At 43.2% G+C, this 17,017-nt stretch overlaps 1 protein-coding gene across 5 annotated transcripts in view; it reads left to right on the forward strand.

Moving 5' to 3' along the window:
• PRKDC (protein kinase, DNA-activated, catalytic subunit) overlaps positions 1 to 17,017 on the forward strand; it is a 190,898-nt gene that overhangs the window by 63,031 nt on the left and 110,850 nt on the right. For all 5 annotated transcript variants that reach the window (XM_062188515.1, XM_062188516.1, XM_062188518.1 and 2 more), the window contains 7 exons: positions 6,197 to 6,420; positions 8,266 to 8,474; positions 8,965 to 9,097; positions 9,548 to 9,706; positions 11,190 to 11,396; positions 15,274 to 15,459; positions 15,856 to 15,960. In XM_062188515.1, the coding sequence (XP_062044499.1) occupies positions 6,197 to 6,420; positions 8,266 to 8,474; positions 8,965 to 9,097; positions 9,548 to 9,706; positions 11,190 to 11,396; positions 15,274 to 15,459; positions 15,856 to 15,960 (1,223 nt within the window). The remainder of the gene's footprint in view (positions 1 to 6,196; positions 6,421 to 8,265; positions 8,475 to 8,964; positions 9,098 to 9,547; positions 9,707 to 11,189; positions 11,397 to 15,273; positions 15,460 to 15,855; positions 15,961 to 17,017) is intronic.

Raw genomic sequence — 17,017 nt, forward strand, 5'->3', positions numbered from 1 at the left:
GTGGAAATGCTTCCAACTTTTCCCCATTCAATAGGATGTTGGCCGTGGGTTTTTCATATATTGCTTTGATTGTATTAAGGAATGTTCCTTCCATACCCAGTTTGCTTAGAGTTTTCATCATGAAAGGGTGTTGTATTTTATCAAATGCTTTCTCTGCATCTATTGAGAGAATCATATGGTTTTTCTTCTGCAGTCTGTTAATGTAGTGTATTACGTTGATTGTTTTGCGAATGTTGAACCATCCCTGCATACCGGGGATGAATCCCACTTGGTCTGGGTGGATGATCTTTCTGAAGTGTTGTTGCAATCTATTGGCCAGAATTTTATTGAGGATTTTTGCATCTATGTTCATCAGGGATATTGGTCTGTAATTCTCTTTCAATGTTGCATCTCTTTCTGGCTTAGGAATTAAGGTGATGGTGGCTTCATAGAAAGAATTTGGGAGGATTCCCTCTTTTTCGATTGCTCTGAATAGTTTGAGAAGAATTGGAGTTAGTTCTTCTCTAAATGCCTGGTAGAACTCAGCAGTGAATCCATCTGGCCCTGGGCTTTTCTTTGTTGGGAGGGCCTTTATTACTGTTTCAATTTCTGTGTCAGTTATTGGTCTGTTTAGGTTTTCTATGTCTTCCTGGCTCAATTTAGGGAGGTTGTATGTGTCCAAGAATCTGTCCATTTCTGATAGATTTCCCTGTTTGCTGGCATACAAGTCCTTGTAGTAATTTCTGATGATTCTTTTTATTTCTGTGGCGTCTGTTGTTACGTTTCCCATTTCATCTCTGATCCTATTGATTTGGGTCTTTTCTCTTCTTTTTTAGTTAGTTGGGCCAATGGGGTGTCAATTTTGTTTATTTTTTCAAAAAACCAGCTCCTCGTTTGGCTGATTTTTTGTAATGTTTTTTGGATTCAATCCTGTTGATTTCTTCTCTGATTTTAATTATTTCTCTTCTCCTACTGGGTTTGGGTTTGGTTTGCTGCAGATTTTCTAGATCCTTGAGATGACTTGAAAGCTCATCTATTTGGTGCCTTTCCAATTTCTTGATGTAGGCACCTATTGATATAAACTTTCCTCTTAACACTGCTTTTGTTGTATCCCATAGGTTTTGGTATGTTGTGCTGTTATCCTCATTTACTTCCAGAAAATTTTTGATTTCTCTTTTAATTTCTTCTATGACCCATTGTTCATTCAGGAGCATGTTGTTCAATCTCCATGTGTTTGCACGTGCTCTAGGGATTCCTGAGTTGCCAATTTCCAATTTCATTCCTTTGTGGTCTGAGAAGCTGCATGGTATGATTCTAATTCTTTTGAATTTGCTGAGACTTGCTTTATGGCCTAGTATGTGGTCAATCCTAGAGAGGGTTCCATGTACTGCTGAGAAGAATGTAAAGTCCTTAGATGTAGGATGAAATGTTCTGTAGATATCTGTTAGATCCATTTGGGCTATAGTGTCGTTTAAATCTACTGTCTCCTTGTTGATCTTCTGTCCTGTTGATCTGTCTATCTCTGAGAGTGGAGTATTGAAGTCCCCCAGTACTATTGTATTGGGGTCTAAGTCTCCCTTTAAGTCCCTTAACAAGTCTTTTAAATAAGCTGGTGCCCTGTAATTAGGTGCATATACGTTGATAATCGTTATATCTTCCTGTTGAATGGATCCCTTAATCATTAAATAGTGCCCCTCTTTGTCTCTCCTAACAGTTTTTGTGGTAAAGTTTATGTTGTCCGATATTAAGATGGCTACGCCCGCTCTCTTTTCATTTCTGTTGGCGTGGTATATCTTTTTCCAGCCTTTCACTCTCAGCCTGTATGGATCATTGTTGGATAGATGGGTTTCTTGTAAGCAGCAAAAGGATGGGTTTTGTTCCTTAACCCAATCAGCCAATCGGTGTCTTTTAACTGGACAGTTCAAGCCATTAACATTCAATGTGACTATTGAGAAGGAGTAACTTTGCCCTGCCATTAGCCAAAGATACTTTCTAATATATGGATTGAGATTGCTGTGATCTTTTGGTGTGAGGTTTCCTACCTTTACCTTCTTTCATATTGGTGACCGTGTTTCTGTGTTTCTGTATGTAACACATCTTTAAGCATCTTTTGCAGGGCTGGACGAGTGGCGACAAATTCTTTCAGTTTCTGTTTGCTTTGAAAGGTCTTTATTTCACCTTCATTCATAAATGAGAGCTTTGCAGGATATAATATTCTGGGCTGGCAGTTTTTCTCTCTTAGCACCTGGGCTATGTCTCGCCATTCTCTCCTAGCTTGTAGGGTTTCTGAAGAGAAGTCAGCTGTGAGTCTAATTGGAGATCCTCTGAGAGTAATCTGGCGTTTCTCTCTTGCACATTTTAGGATCTTTTCTTTGTGTTTCACTGTGGTGAGTTTGATTACGACGTGTCGTGGTGAGGATCTCTTTTGGTCATGTTTATTAGGGGTTCTATGAGCTTCCTGTATTAGGATGTCTCTGTCTTTCTCCAAACCTGGGAAATTTTCTGCTAGTATCTCACTAAAAAGGCCTTCTAATCCTTTCTCTCTCTCCATGCCTTCAGGTACTCCTAGCACCCGAATGTTGGGTTTTTTAAGAGTATCCTGTAGATTCCTGACAGTATTTTTTAGATTTCTGATTTCTTCTTCTTTTCTTTGATTTGATTGTTTCCTTTCCTGTTCTCTGTCTTCTAAGTCTGATATTCTCTCTTCTGCTTCGTCCATTCTGTTTTTAAGACTCTGTAATGTGTTTGTCATTTGATCTATTGAATTCTTCATTTCATTATGATTTCTCATCACTATCACCATTTCTTGTTCCACTAGTTGTTTCAATTCATTTTGATTCCTCCTTAATATTTCATTTTCACGAGAGAGATTTTCTATCTTGTCCATGAAGGATTTCTGTAGTTCAAGAATTTGTTTTTGAGAACTTCTTAATGTTCTTAGCAATTTTTTGAGATCTGCTTCTTGCATTTCTTCAATCTCCTCATCTTCATAGTCTTGAATTGGGGTGTCTTTTTCATTTGGGGGTGTCATAGTGTCTTCCTTATTCTTGTTAGCTTGGTTTTTGTGTTTGTTGTTTGGCATGTTGGAGATATTTGGTTTCTTCACTGTGGTGTTTTTTCTTGTTACACTATGGCTCTATATTAAGTGGACTGTCTGCTTTCAGTGGTGCCTTAGAGGCTTGAGATGAGTGTGGACTGAGAGCTGTGTTTGGTTCCTCAGGGCTGAGGGTGTGTCAAAGATGACACTCCCAGGTTAGGTGTGGTAAATCTCTCTCTTTTTTGATTCAAAAGGGAAGTAATTCCGCACAGCTGAACGTAATTGGAGGTAGTTAGCAGGCAAATGATATACCCACAGGAGCCAGAGATCAGAAGCTCTTTCCCAAGGACCACACAGGGAATCTGTGCTGCCCTCAGTGTGGGCTCCAATTCTCCTGCAATCTCCCACTGGGTTGCCAAGTTAGATGCTAATCTCCTGTTATTTCACCCCTTCCCCCAGAGTCAGGTTTTTCTGCTTGGCTCAGGGCCGGTGCAGACCTGAGGTCGCCCAGCTTATGACGTATGTCCAAAATGGCGCCTGCTCTGTCTTGCTCGCCTTTGAGAGGTGAGCGGAGAGAGAGAAACTTGTGTCCGTATCAGTCACTTTTTTTTATTTTTTTTTCTCTCTCTTCTAGTTAGCCTGGTGAACTTTTCCCCACGGAGTTTCAAGCCTCGTTCCCTCTAGCCTCCTCTTTCCGCTTGCTCGCTGGTATATCGGGCTATGGAGGTTCGGCTCACCTCGCGTTCCAGCGCTGGTGCGTTGAGTCTGCCGCTGGTCCTCTCTCTAATTCTTTCAAATAAATAAAATAAATCTTTCAAAAAATACAATAAAAGCCTGGAAAGTAAAACATGTAAAACCTCCCCTGATTGCATTTCCTTGTGATAAAAACTAATAATCACTTACTGTTAGTCTCCTAAACTTTTTGAACACATATAAAATTATTATATGTATTTTTTATCCTGATGTTTTACTTACTGGAATCCTTATGTGTTCTTTACTATAACTTGCTTTTTATGAAGAAACTGAACATATTTACATATATTTTTTAAAGATTTATATATTTACTTGAAAGAGTTACACAGAGAGAGAAGGAGGAGAGACAGAGAGAGAGAGAGAGAGAGAGAGAGAGAGAGAGAGGTAGGTCTTCCATCCATTGGTTCATTCCCCAGTTGGCTGCAGTGGCTGAAACTGTGCTGATCCGAAGCCAGGAGCCAGGAGCTTCTTCTGGTTCCCCCATGAGGGTGCAGGTGCCCAAGGACTTGGGGCATCTTCTACTGCTTTCCCAGGCCACAGCAGAGAGCGGGATCAGAAGTGGAGAAGCCGGAACTCGCACCGGCACCCAGACAGGATGTTGGCACTGCAGGCGGCAGCTCTACCTGCCACGCCACAGCACTGGCCCCAATATTTACACATTTCTATGCCAGTAAAACTTGGACTTGTTTAAATGATTACATATTACCAAATTATGTAGATATATTATAATTGAGTAGTTTTCAAGTTGTTTTATTCCCTTGGGGGAGGGGAACATTAAAATAATGCATCTTTCACTTGTCAAAATTTTCTTCATACCTTTAGATAATTTTTAGTGTGTTCTAAATGTTGATGTGCTGTGATGTATTTATTTTTATTTTTTCAAATTGGAGAGGCAGAAAGCTACACAGAGAAACAGAAGGAGAGAGATCTTTCATTTGCTGTTCACTCCCCACATGCCTGCAATAGCCAGAGCTGGGCCAGGCTGAATCCAGGATCTTGAACTCAATCCTGCTCTCCCATGTGGGTAGCAGGGACCTAAGTATGTGGGCCGTGACCTGCTTGCCTCACAGGGTACACATAAGCAGGCAGATGAATCAGAAGCAGATTAGTCAAGGCTGAACCAAACCCTCTCTTATGGATATGAGTGTTTACTGCTGTGCTAAACAACCCCCCCCATTTTTTCCAATATATTTATTTTCATTTTTAAAATTTGAAATACAGAGAGGGGGAGAAAATAGTATTTTAATAAAACTATTAATATTAATTTTTTAAAAGTTTATTCAGGAGGTGGGCTTTGTGGTGCAGTGAGTTAAGCTAGGTTACAATGACAACAGCGCTCCCATGTTGGAGCGCTGGTTCAAGTCTTAGCTCCTCTGCTTCCAATCCAGCTTCCTGTTAATGCCCTGTGAAATAGCAGATGATGACTCAAGTATGTGAGTCCCTGCTGGGTGGAGTTCCTGCCTCCTGGCTTCAACCTGACCCAGCCCTGGCTGTTGCGGGCATTTGGGAAGTGAACCAGTGGGTGGAAGATATCTCTCTCTGTCACTCTGTTTTCCAAATGAATGAATGAATACATTTTTAAATGTATTCAGTGGACCATAAATACTGAAGCCAATTTATTCCATTACTATCTGCTTTAAAATGCAAAAATTTTGTTGGAAGACTTGAAAAGTAATTTGGAAGCCTTGTAGAGTAATATTGAAATGTTATTTCATTTCAGTACCCTACCTCCCTCCCACATTGTTTTATCCTAAAGTTTTTTTTTTTAAAGATTTGTTTGTTTATTTTGAAAGTCAAAGTTTCACACAGAGCGAAAGGGAGAGAGAGATCTTCCATTTGCTGGTTCATTCCTCAGATGGCTGTAATGGCCAGGTCTGGGCCAGATTGAAGCCAGGAGCTTCATCTTGGTTTCCTATGTGGGTGACAGGGGCCCAAACACTTGGGCCATCTGCTGTTGCTTTTCCCAGGCTGTTAGCAGGGAACTGGATCGTAAGTGGAGCACCTGGGACATGAACTCGCACCCATATGGGATGCTGGTGTGCTGGCTCCAGTATTGTATTTTTATCCCTAAAACTCTGTTCACATCTTCCATACAGAAGGGTCTGCATTTAAAAATTTTTTTTTCTATGTTATCATTCCGTTATTAGTGTGAACTACATTTATTAAAATCATAGCACCATAAATATAAAAATTTTGATACTTAAGTACAAGAAGTAAAATTATATGATTAAAATACTGTTTGTGTGGCCAGCACTGCGGCTCAATAGGCTAATCCTCCGCCTGCAGCTCTGGCACACCGGGTTCTAGTCCCGGTTAGGGCGCCGGATTCTGCTTACCAGCCTTGCACCTTTGCAAAGTTGAACGTTGGATGTGGAACTCTCATAAACTGGGGAATATCTGTTAATATTTTAATCTAATTATTTCTAGGTACTGAAGCTCAATCTTCACTTTTGAAGTCGGTGGCTTTCTTTTTAGAGAGCCTTGCTATGCATGATATCACAGCAGCAGAAAAGTGCTTTGGCACTGGGACAACCAGTGACAGACCCAGCCCACAAGAGCAGGAAAGGTACAACTACAGCAAATGCACAGTCGTGGTCCGGATTATGGAATTTACCACAACTCTGCTCAGCACCTATCCAGAAGGGTGGAAGGTATGAGTGCTCTTGCTGTGCTGTCAATGTGAGGGCAGTACTTGGTAGAGGACAAATATTTTAAAAGTTCCTGTTAGGAAAGTTCCTATTAAGATGTGATTTGGGCTTTTCTTTTCTTTTCTTTTTTTTTTTTTTAAACTTTTATTTAATAAATATAAATTTCCAACATACAGCTTTTGGAGTACAGTGGCTTTTTCCCCCCCATAACTTCCCTCTCACCCGCTCCCTCTTGATTTGGGCTTTTCTAGATATTTCCATAACCAGAATAAGTATTCTTTTTTTAATTTTTTAAATTAAATTTTTTTTGACAGGCAGAGTTAGACAGTGAGAGAGAGACAGAGAGAAAGGTCTTCCTTCCGTTGGTTCACTCCCGTAATGACTGCTACGGCCAGCGCTCTGCGCTGATCCGAAGCCAGGAGCCAGGTACTTCCTCCTGGTCTCCCATGTGGGTGCGGGGCCCAAGGACTTGGGCCATCCTCCACTGCCTTCCCGGGCCATAGCAGAGAGCTGGACTGGAAGAGGAGCAACCGGGACTAGAACCTGGGGTGCTGGTGCCGCAGGCAGAGGATTAGCCTAGTGAGCCACGGCGCCGGCCAAGGTATTCTTATTTATTTTAATTGACAAATAAAAATTATTTGTTTTTGATGTATAACATGATGATTGCATATATGTATACATCGTGGAATGGCTGGAGCAGGATAATTAACAGATCTATTACCTCATATACCTGACCTTTTTGTATGGTGAGAACATTTAACATCTACCCTCTTAGAAATTTTTAAGTGTATAGTACCTGATTAATTACTTATAAGCTGTTTTTGAAAATAATAAAACTTTGATGTATAATCTGTTTGTACCAATAATAAAACTGCATATCTTTTGGATTTTCCTTGTGTGACTAAAAATACAAAATAGTTTTTTCCAAATGTTTTATTGGGTGCTACATTTCATACTGTGACACTTGTTAATATATTTGTGAATATATCTGTGATAATTTTTTTTTGGACAGGCAGAGTTAGACAGTGAGAGAGAGAGATAGAGAGAAAGGTCTTTCTTCTGTTGGTTCATCCCCCAAATGGCTGCCGTGGCCGGCGCACCGCGCTGATCCGAAGCCAGGAGCCAGGTGCTTCTCCTGGTCTCCCATGCGGGTGCAGGACCCAAGGACTTGGGCCATCCTCCACTGCCTTCCCAGGCCACAGCAGGGAGCTGGACTGGAAGAGGAGCAACTGGGACAGAACTGGCACCCCAACTGGGACTAGAACCCGGGTGCCGGCGCTGCAGGCGGAGGATTAGCCTAGTGAGCCGCGGTGCTGGCCTATCTGTGATACTTTTTTAACAAATTCCATGCAGCCCTTTCAGTGTATACATGATAGTACTTCAGAAGTTTCACAAAAATGTGTATGAATTTCAGATTTTATTTTTGCATTGAAATAAGCTTATTAAATTCCATTTTCCTGTGACCTTTTTGAAGTACCCTCATACTAAGTGCCTGCTGTATGTGAGGCCCTGCTCTAGTCCGTGCTGTGTCGAGGCATGCTCTAAACCAGGGGCTGGGGAGCTGTGGTCCGGGAAAACCCCATCTGCCACCGGCTCTTGTAAATAATAGTTTACTGGAACCACACCTGCCCATCTGTGTACCTGGTTCCCATGGCTACTTTCACACTATGATGGGTTCGGAGACTCAGCGGAGATTGTGTGGCCTCCACAGGACTTGACAGCGAAAGCTTCCCAACCTCTGTGTGGGTCCGAGAAAACTCCTCACCTCATGGGCCTTACACTGTGGAAACCATAACCAACAGAATCACAGATGTGTTTTCATGCCCACAACAAGCTTTGTCTCTACAGCTCCTGGAGAAGGACTTGTGCAACACAGCTCTGATGCAGCTCCTGGTGCAAACACTCTGTGAGCCCGTGAGTGTAGGGTTCCACGTCGGTGACATCCAGGTTATGGACCATCTTCCCAGTGTGTGTGTGAACCTGATGAAGGCACTGAAGCAGTCCCCATACAGAGATGTCCTGGAGACCCACCTGAAGGAAAAAATGACAGCACAGAGGTGGGCATGTGGTTGTACTCTGTGGCACGTTGTGGAACTTAATTCCAGGGCTCAGTGCCTTGCAGTGCTCCTGGTAGCTATGTGCATGGCTGTTGAAGCTCCCATTTCCTCCAGGAAAGGAGCTCATCAGTGCAGTGCTCAGGACACAGGCGCTCATCCACTGTTTGGAAATTGCATATTTAGCAAATGCCTTCCCTGCACCTAGACTAAAAAGAAAAGAAGCCTTGGATGTGGTGGCCTTAACCTACTGCATCACAACGCTCATGCTACAAACACAACATTCCAATTCTGTTATTTTGTTAGGTTGCACCATGTTTGGTTTCCACATTGGGTAAGTGTGTGCCATACTTTCTAGGATTACGGTAGTGAGTTTGAATGCTGGGTACTTAGCAAATTTGTGAGAACACATGGGGTTTTTTTTCAGTGTGTCCTGATAATGTGACGGGATCTTAACTTCCTGAATTTCCCTTTTGCTTTTCCTGCACGCCAGCCTTGAGGAGCTTTGTTCAGCTGACTTGTGCAGACTGGATGCTCACTTGCAGAGGACCAGGCTGGCTTCTGTCGTGTCTGCCTACAAACAGCTTCACAGAGCTGGGTTCTTGGACGTCATTCTGCCATCTCAGGTAATCACTGCCACTTTGTTTTTACATTTCTTTCGACTATTAAGGTAACTAGCCTAAATATCTTCTTTGTTATATATCCTTTGTGTACAGAGAGTGCTGAGGTGGAAATTATAGAAACCTTTGCTCTAGACACATAGATATTATCTGGGATGTAAATATGAGAGTAAATGTAAGAGGCACATGAAATAAAAAGAAACATTTGGATGTTTCTAGAGCAGCCTCTGAAAAATTTGAAAGCCTAACTGTTTACTGTGCCTTTCTGCTGTGGCTATGTAAAAGAAAAATTGAAACGGGTGGCTTGGAAGGCAGTGTTGAATTAAAGTTGTCCTGAAAGCTGGAAGGAAATTGTCAGTGTTAGCTCAGAATGATATTTTAATTACTGAGAAGTGTGGAATTATGTTTTTCTGTAAAATACTTTTTGCCAGTATTTCAGTGTTGATTTTATTTTAGGCCACAGACCAGCAGCATTCTATTGGCACAAGACTTCTTTCCCTGGTGTACAATAGCATCACATCTGGAGGTGACAGGCAGGGTCTACCTTCACTAGACCCCAGCTGTAAGCGACTGGCTGTTGGATTTCTGGAGTTGGCCTTTTCTTTTGGAAGACAGGTAGGAGAAACATCTACAGGCTCTACTACCCTAATGATGAAAATATATGAGCACAGCTCACATCGTGTCTCTAGAAATAGCGGCATATAGTTGGGTGAAGTCTTAGCTGGACAAGTACTGGCATTGATTCACACAAGCTTTCTTTATAAAACAATGTGTTAATGTGTTAACACTTTTTTCCTTTTTTTTTTTTTTTTTTAAAGATTTACTTTATTTATTTGAAAGAGTTGTAGAGAGAGGTAGAGACAGAGAGAGAAATCTTCCATCCACTGGTTCACTCCCCAAATGGCTGCAATGGCTGGAGCTGAGCCAATCCAAAGCCAAGAGCCAGGAGCTTCTTCTGGGTTTCCCACACTGGTGAAGGGGCTCAAGCACTTGAACCATCCTTCGCTGCGTTCCCAAGCCATAGCCAAGAGCTGGATTGGAAGTGGAGCAGCCAAAACTCAAACTGGCACCCATATGGGATGTTGGCACTGCAGGCTGGGGTATTAACCCACTGAGCCACAGCGCTGGCCCTGGCATTTTTTTCTTTTTTAATGAACAAAATAGAACCACATTCATCTTTAACTGAGGTTTTGTCTTCCCTCCTTTGTTTCCAAACGGCTTCAGGCAGAGAACATTTTGTGACTGTAAAGCTGACCTATGTTGACCATGGTCCATCTCTTGGCCTTGGTGCTGCTTCTTTTTTTTTTTTTTGACAGGCAGAGTGGACAGTGAGAGAGAGAGACAGAGAGAAAGGTCTTCCTTTGCCGTTGGTTCACCCTCCAACGGCCGCCGCAGCTGGCGCGCTGCGGCTGGTGCACCGCGCTGATCCGAAGCCAGGAGCCAGGTGCTTCTCCTGGTCTCCCATGGGGTGCAGGGCCCAAGCACTTGGGCCATCCTCCACTGCACTCCCTGGCCACAGCAGAGAGCTGGCCTGGAAGAGGGCAACTGGGACAGAATCCGGCACCCCAACTGGAACTAGAACCCAGTGTGCCGGCTCCGCAGGCGCAGGATTAGCCTATTGAGCCACAGCGCCGGCCGGCCTTGGTGCTTCTTGAAATGGGTGGCTTGGCAGGCCTTTGGAGGGTAGTTCCAAAAGCACCACCAAGAAAAGTCTCTGTGGTCTTTGAGCCTTGCAGGGCTGAGATCTGCAGATTGTGCTTTCACACCAGTGCCCCATTATCTCCTGTAGCCAAAAACTTTGCCCCTTCCCACTTAGTGCAGACAGTAGCATATTTGAGTTCTCTAAAAACACTTGCTTTTACTAGATTCTGTTCTCAAAGCAAAAGCAACAAGAAGTTCTGTAAATTCAGAAGAAATGCCAGCCAGGGCAGTTGCTCTCCCAAAATGAAACCTAGAAAACGGAGGCTAGCAAGCACGTGCACTGTGAAACTCAGCCTCTGCTTTCCCCACCAGGCTCATTTGGGCCTTGTGTGATTTTCTGTGTCATATAAGGGTGAGCCTGTTCCCCCTGCCATGCTGCTTCTCTTTCTTTTCACAGTGTGAGCGCCTCGTGAGTCTCCTTCTGGACACGGCAGTGCTGTCCGTGCCATCCCTGGGCAGCTCCTCGAGAAGCAGCAGTAGCAGCTTCTCCCGTGGAGAGTATTTCTATAGTGTGTTCTCAGAAACCATCAACACTGAATTGCTGAAAAGTCTCGATCTTGCTGTGCTGGAGCTCATGAAGTCATCAGTGGACAATCCCAAAATGGTAATGAAATATTTTATTTATTTTTTAAAGATTTATTTATTTGAAAGAGTTACACAAAGAGGAGAGACAGAGAGAGAGAGAGAGATCTTCCATCTGCGGTTCACTCCCCAGTTGGCCACAGTGGTTGAAGCTGTGCCCATCCGGAGCCAGGAGCTTCTTCCAGGTCTCCCACATGGAGAAGGGGCCTAAGGACTTGGGCCATCTTCTGCTGCTTTCCGAGGCCATAGCAGAGAGCTGGATTGGAAGTGAGCAGCTGGGTCTCGAACCAGCACCCATATGGGATGCCAGCACTTCAGGCCAGGGCTTTACCTGCTGCGCCACAGCACTGGCTCCTGGAGCATTATTTTTTTCCATTCCCTCATGCCTCCCAAATCTTTATGCCTATTATAAGGGATAACCATTTAGAGTATTGGCTTTTGCCAAATTGCTGTGTTGAAACTTGCACACCATCCTGAGGCCCAGTGTTGTCTTTGGCTTTTCACCAGCCATGCGCTGCTCTGCCACATCTGGTGAGCTTTTCTGTGCTCAGCTGTCACAGCCTCCCGCCGTGTCGTCATTTCCTGTGTGCCTCCTGCTGTTTTCCCCTTTGCCCCTCATGTTGACTCCTTGGAGGCCAATGTTTAACCATATTTAATAATACCTAGTTTGCTTTGGTTTACTGAACTTCTGGGATTTTGAAATGTTCTGTGGATAGTCAGAAACAGCTACCTGTTGGTGTGGCCATTTAAAGAGAGAGAATGTGACTACCTACTAAGTTGAACTTTTACTCTGGAGTACTTGTCTGTTGTAAACTATTTTGTGAAATGGTACACTAGGAATTTGTTGTTTTTTCCCTTTTTTGGGAAATAATTATTTATTTATTTGAATGACCAAATGACAGAGAGACAGGGAGATTTTCCATCTGTTGGTTCCCTCTGCAAATGCCCTCAATGACCAGGGCTGGATCATGTCAGAGCCAGGAGTCAGGATCTCCATCCAGGTCTCCCATGTAGATAACAGGGGCCCAAGCACTTGGGCCATCTTCTGCTTTTTTCCTGGAGTCATTAACAGGGACCTGGATTGAAAGCGGAGCAGTTGGGACATGAACTGGCACTCCTATATAAATGCCTATGTTGCAAGCAGTGGCTTATCTGGCTGGGGCACGATGGCATTCCCTGGATTTATATTTTTGAAAGTTAGAAATAAAATTGTAGTAGATGCACAACACTCAGGAAATTTAGCATTTTGAGCTTTTAAACCATTCAGACTTCTGGTGAAAATGGTGAACAAAAATCTATATATATCATCTATTCCTTCCCCAAATCCCTCTAAAATGACAAAATTGGGTATCAAAAACGACAAAATAATCTTTTAAAATATTTGGAAAAAAAACCACAAAACTTCAAGAGTGACACAAGCCATAAAGCACAAGGACAAACGTGACAGATTTCTGAGTCCAAGAGGGCTGTGCTGGGGCCTGGCAGCACTGCGCAGAGTGGAGTATGCAGGACAGGCTGGGGCAGGGAGGACTATGAGAAGTCATCCTCCCTCCCAGGGCCTCTCTATCTCTGAGGCCTGGTGGCAGTGGTTCTCTGTGGGTACAGATCTGAGCTTGGCTGGGTGTATGCAGACCCTCACAGGAGCAGGGCACAGCCTCATAGCTCTTTCTCCTGTTTGGTTTCTGGAGTGCCATCAGTTAGGTGTTCGCCCTTGACACAGTGTCAGGATATTCTGATCAGCCTTCGAGCAAATAAAGACTCAGTCATCACTGCAGCCTGATGACTCACAGAGACCCTCAGGTGGGCGAACCCTGCCCACTGCACAGCACCTCAGTCAGTTCTTAAATGTGAAACCAGGCCTGCGCACAGAGGTTCCAGAAACCCTGTTCTGCAGGGAAAAGGCAGCTCTGCAGAGAACATTCAGTGAGGAGGAAGTAGAAGAGGAAGAAGCTTCAAAGAGATGAGATATTATGTCCGTGAAACAAGAATTGTGACTGAAAAAAATCAGCAGAGAACAAAAAAGAACTCCTGGGATGTAGCATGGACATCAGAAATTAAAAATGAAATATAGTATAGGAGCTCTCCCAGAGACTAGATGGACACACAGAACCCAGCATAGGAGAGAGGTGACAAGGAGCCCCCCAGGCTGTGCAGCAGGACTTTTGCAAGAGCAGGACCAGGACAGCCCTTCCTGATGCCACAGCACAGGAGGCCCCAGAAAGCATGGCCCAGGGTTCTGCAGTGTCCTGCACGGTACGTGGAAAAGGCACCTCTCAGAGTGCGGTTCCTGAAAAATCAGAACCCTAGGGTGTCACCAAAGGAAAGATCCCGAGACATTTATACAGAAGAAAAATAATAACATGTAAGAAGGATCACGAATGAAATGGTGTGTAGCTTCTCAGCTGCCTCGTGGATGCTGTAAGATTGTGATCCTGATTTCTTCCGTAGTTCATGAAGAAATCTGCAGTCTGGAGTTGCGCGGGTGTAGAAATGCGGACGTCTCAGATATGTGGGATCCCAGAGGGATGTCTCCTTTGTGCCTCTCATCAGGGAGCTGCTGGGTAGGCAGCATAAGTCAGTGAGCCAAGACACAGGAAGGTGCTAGGTGCAGCAAATCGGCCCCATGCAGAGCAAGGGAGCAGCCAGGCCTGGGCATCAGCATGGGAGAATGAGAGCTGTGTTTCCACAAAGGTGGAACAAAACTTCCTAGTGGGCTTAAAGATGGCTTGAAGAGATATAATTAATTTGGGAGACTTTGATGACAAATTAAGATATGTACTTTGGGGGCCGGTGCTGTGGCACAGCGGGCTAAAGCCCTGGCCTGAAGTGCCAGCATCCCATATGGGCTCCGGTTCTAATCCCAGCTGCTCCTCTTCCAATCCAGCTCTCTGCTATGGCGTGGGATATCAGTGGAAGATGGTCCATCTCTTTGTCTTTACCTCTCTCTGTAACTTTGTCTTTCAATTAAATAAATCTTAAAACAAACAAACAAACAAACAAAAACCAACTACGTACTTTGAAGACAGCAGGGGTTGGCGCTGTGTCACTGTGTTGGAATGAGTAAAGCTGCCACCTGCAGTGCTGGCATCCCATATAGGCACTGGTTTGAGTTCCAGCTCCTCCATTTCTAATTCAACTCTCTGCTGTGGCCTGGGAGAGCAGTGTAAGATGGCCCACGTCCGTGGGCCCCTGCACTCACATGGGAGACCTGGAGGAAGCTCCTGGCTCCTGGCTTCAGATCAGCTCAGCTCTGGTCACTTCAGTCATTTGGGGAGTGAACTGGTGGATGGAAGACCTCTCTCTCTCTCTGGCTCTATATCTCTCTGTAACTCTTTAAAATAAATAAAATAAATCTTATATAAAAAAAGAAAAGAAAACAGCAAAGAGAGCATACCAAGTTTAACTTCAGAGAGGACACCATTAGCAAGAAGGGAAAGCATTGGTATCAGATTGCCTGGTGCTCCTGTGAGAAATGTGTGCATTGTCAGGATAACAGGGATGCTGAATGTTGACATAACCAAAGTTCAGATGTCACTCTTTTGGAAGGGTGAGGGGGGCAGCATATGTGTGTACTTACACATGTGTACACACAGGTGATGGTGGTGTGTGCATAGAAGAGAGCTCATCTCTCCTTCAGGCGGAGTTCAGTCATGGGTGCCATGGACTAAAAACATTGGGAATGGCAGGATGAGTACAAGGACTAAAGTGTTTCCGCCCCTGCTCTCTCTGGGAGAATTTATATTTTGTTAAAGCACCGTTCTCAAATTCGAGGAGCTTGTTGGTAAATACCTATTTTAGAAACAGTATCTTTACCTAGACTAGTTTTGGAACAAGAATAAGTTTGGTCTTAACCTGTTGTTGTCATTGCTGACAACTTCCATCACTGCACGTTGTTTCAGGTGAGCGCAGTTCTGAATGGCATGTTAGATCAGAGCTTCCGGGACCGGGCAAGTCAGAAGCAGCAAGGACAGAAGCTTGCCACCACGATTTTGCAAAATTGGAGGAAGTGCAACTCATGGTGGGCCAGAGAGTCCCCACCTGAGAGCAAAATGGCAGTGCTGACTTTGCTGGCAAAGATTTTACAGGTATTTTGGGGGTCTTTAAATAGGCAGTCATGCTTGTTGTTTTGCGAAGCTTGTATCTTTAACAATGTAATGGAAGTTGTTTCAAAAGCTCATTGGTTTGATAAAAAATATTTTGGAAGGCTAACTGCAGATTGCATTACAGTTTTTACTTTTCTCATTATTTTATGTCATTATTTCTTTTTACTTATTTCCTATACTTTTATCATTTTTTAGTGTACATTTACATGCATTGTCTTAACACATAGTATTAAAATATTTCAGACCAAGATTGGTGAAATATTAAAGCCCAAGAGCAAATTTGTCGTCTGTTACTGAGCTTTAAATGTTTGAAAAATGTGTTAAAGGAATTATAGGCATAACATAGCAATATATCATATTTCATTCTCCCTCCTTTAGATTGATTCACCTGTGTCTTTTAATACAAGCCATAGTGCATTCCCTGAAGTCTTTACAACATACACCACTCTACTTGCTGATTCACAGTTGGGTCTACATTTAAAGGTAAGTGATTTAAAATTATTTTTTTCACATGAAATTCTATTTTGTATCTCCATTTTTGCATACCTGTGATTTTTAAAATCTCAGACATGTACAAAAATAAACTAGCACAGTAAGCCCCCATGCACCTAACCACCTTGTCTTGATAACCATCCGTGTGTAGGTATGTTTGTTGCAACTGTACAGTTACTGCATGCCCCATCTTTCACCTTGAAGGAAACCCCAGGTTTCCACATGTCTGATTTGCACATGCTTGGGTAGGTCTCCACACAGAAGAGAGCGTTTCTTTCAAATGTAGCCATGAGATTGTCTTTCTTGGGAGAATTGACATTTGTCTGTTTTCTGTTGCTATAACAAAATACTTGAGACTGGAAAAAAGAGAATAGATGTTAATTTGTTTCACATTTCTGGAAGCTAGGAAGTCCAACAACAAGACACTGGCATATTCTCAACGTCTGGTGAGGGCCTGCTTGGTGCTTTATTACATAGCTGAGGGCATCCCATGGTGAGACAGAGCAGGCTGCTTGATCAGGTTTCTCTCCTTACAAAGCCGCTAATGCCATCCAGGGGACTCCACCTTCCTGACCTCATTGAAACCCAAGAACCTTCCAAAGGCTCCACCTCCAAATTCCACTAATGTATAAAGTTAGAGATTAAGTTTCCAAAATGTAAACTTCAGGGAAAATGTTCAAACTTACCACTTTTCATATGACTTAAGTTGGCTGTTAGAATTGCTGCATTAACTTTATTAATCCGTTTTTCTACTTAAAGTAATAAAAAATTTCTTGATGATCTTTAGGGTAAAGAATTTAATGTGGTTATTTTAAGCTTGCTAATTTTAAAGTCCCAGAATAGAAGTCTTTATATTTTTAAGCTTCATTAACATGTGGCCTTAATGAAATGCGGATACAGAGGATAATTCTTTGGAATTTCCTGTTCTGTGTGATTAGTCAAGTTTCCCATGTGTCTGGATGAGAGCACTTAGGAATTCACTTGCATCCTGGGGCGAGCTGGCGCAACAACTAGACCTATTAAACTTAGTGTTAAGTGGAGTGGTATT

The sequence above is a fragment of the Lepus europaeus genome, chromosome 4, assembly GCF_033115175.1.
Source record: "Lepus europaeus isolate LE1 chromosome 4, mLepTim1.pri, whole genome shotgun sequence".
Lineage (NCBI taxonomy): Eukaryota > Metazoa > Chordata > Mammalia > Lagomorpha > Leporidae > Lepus > Lepus europaeus.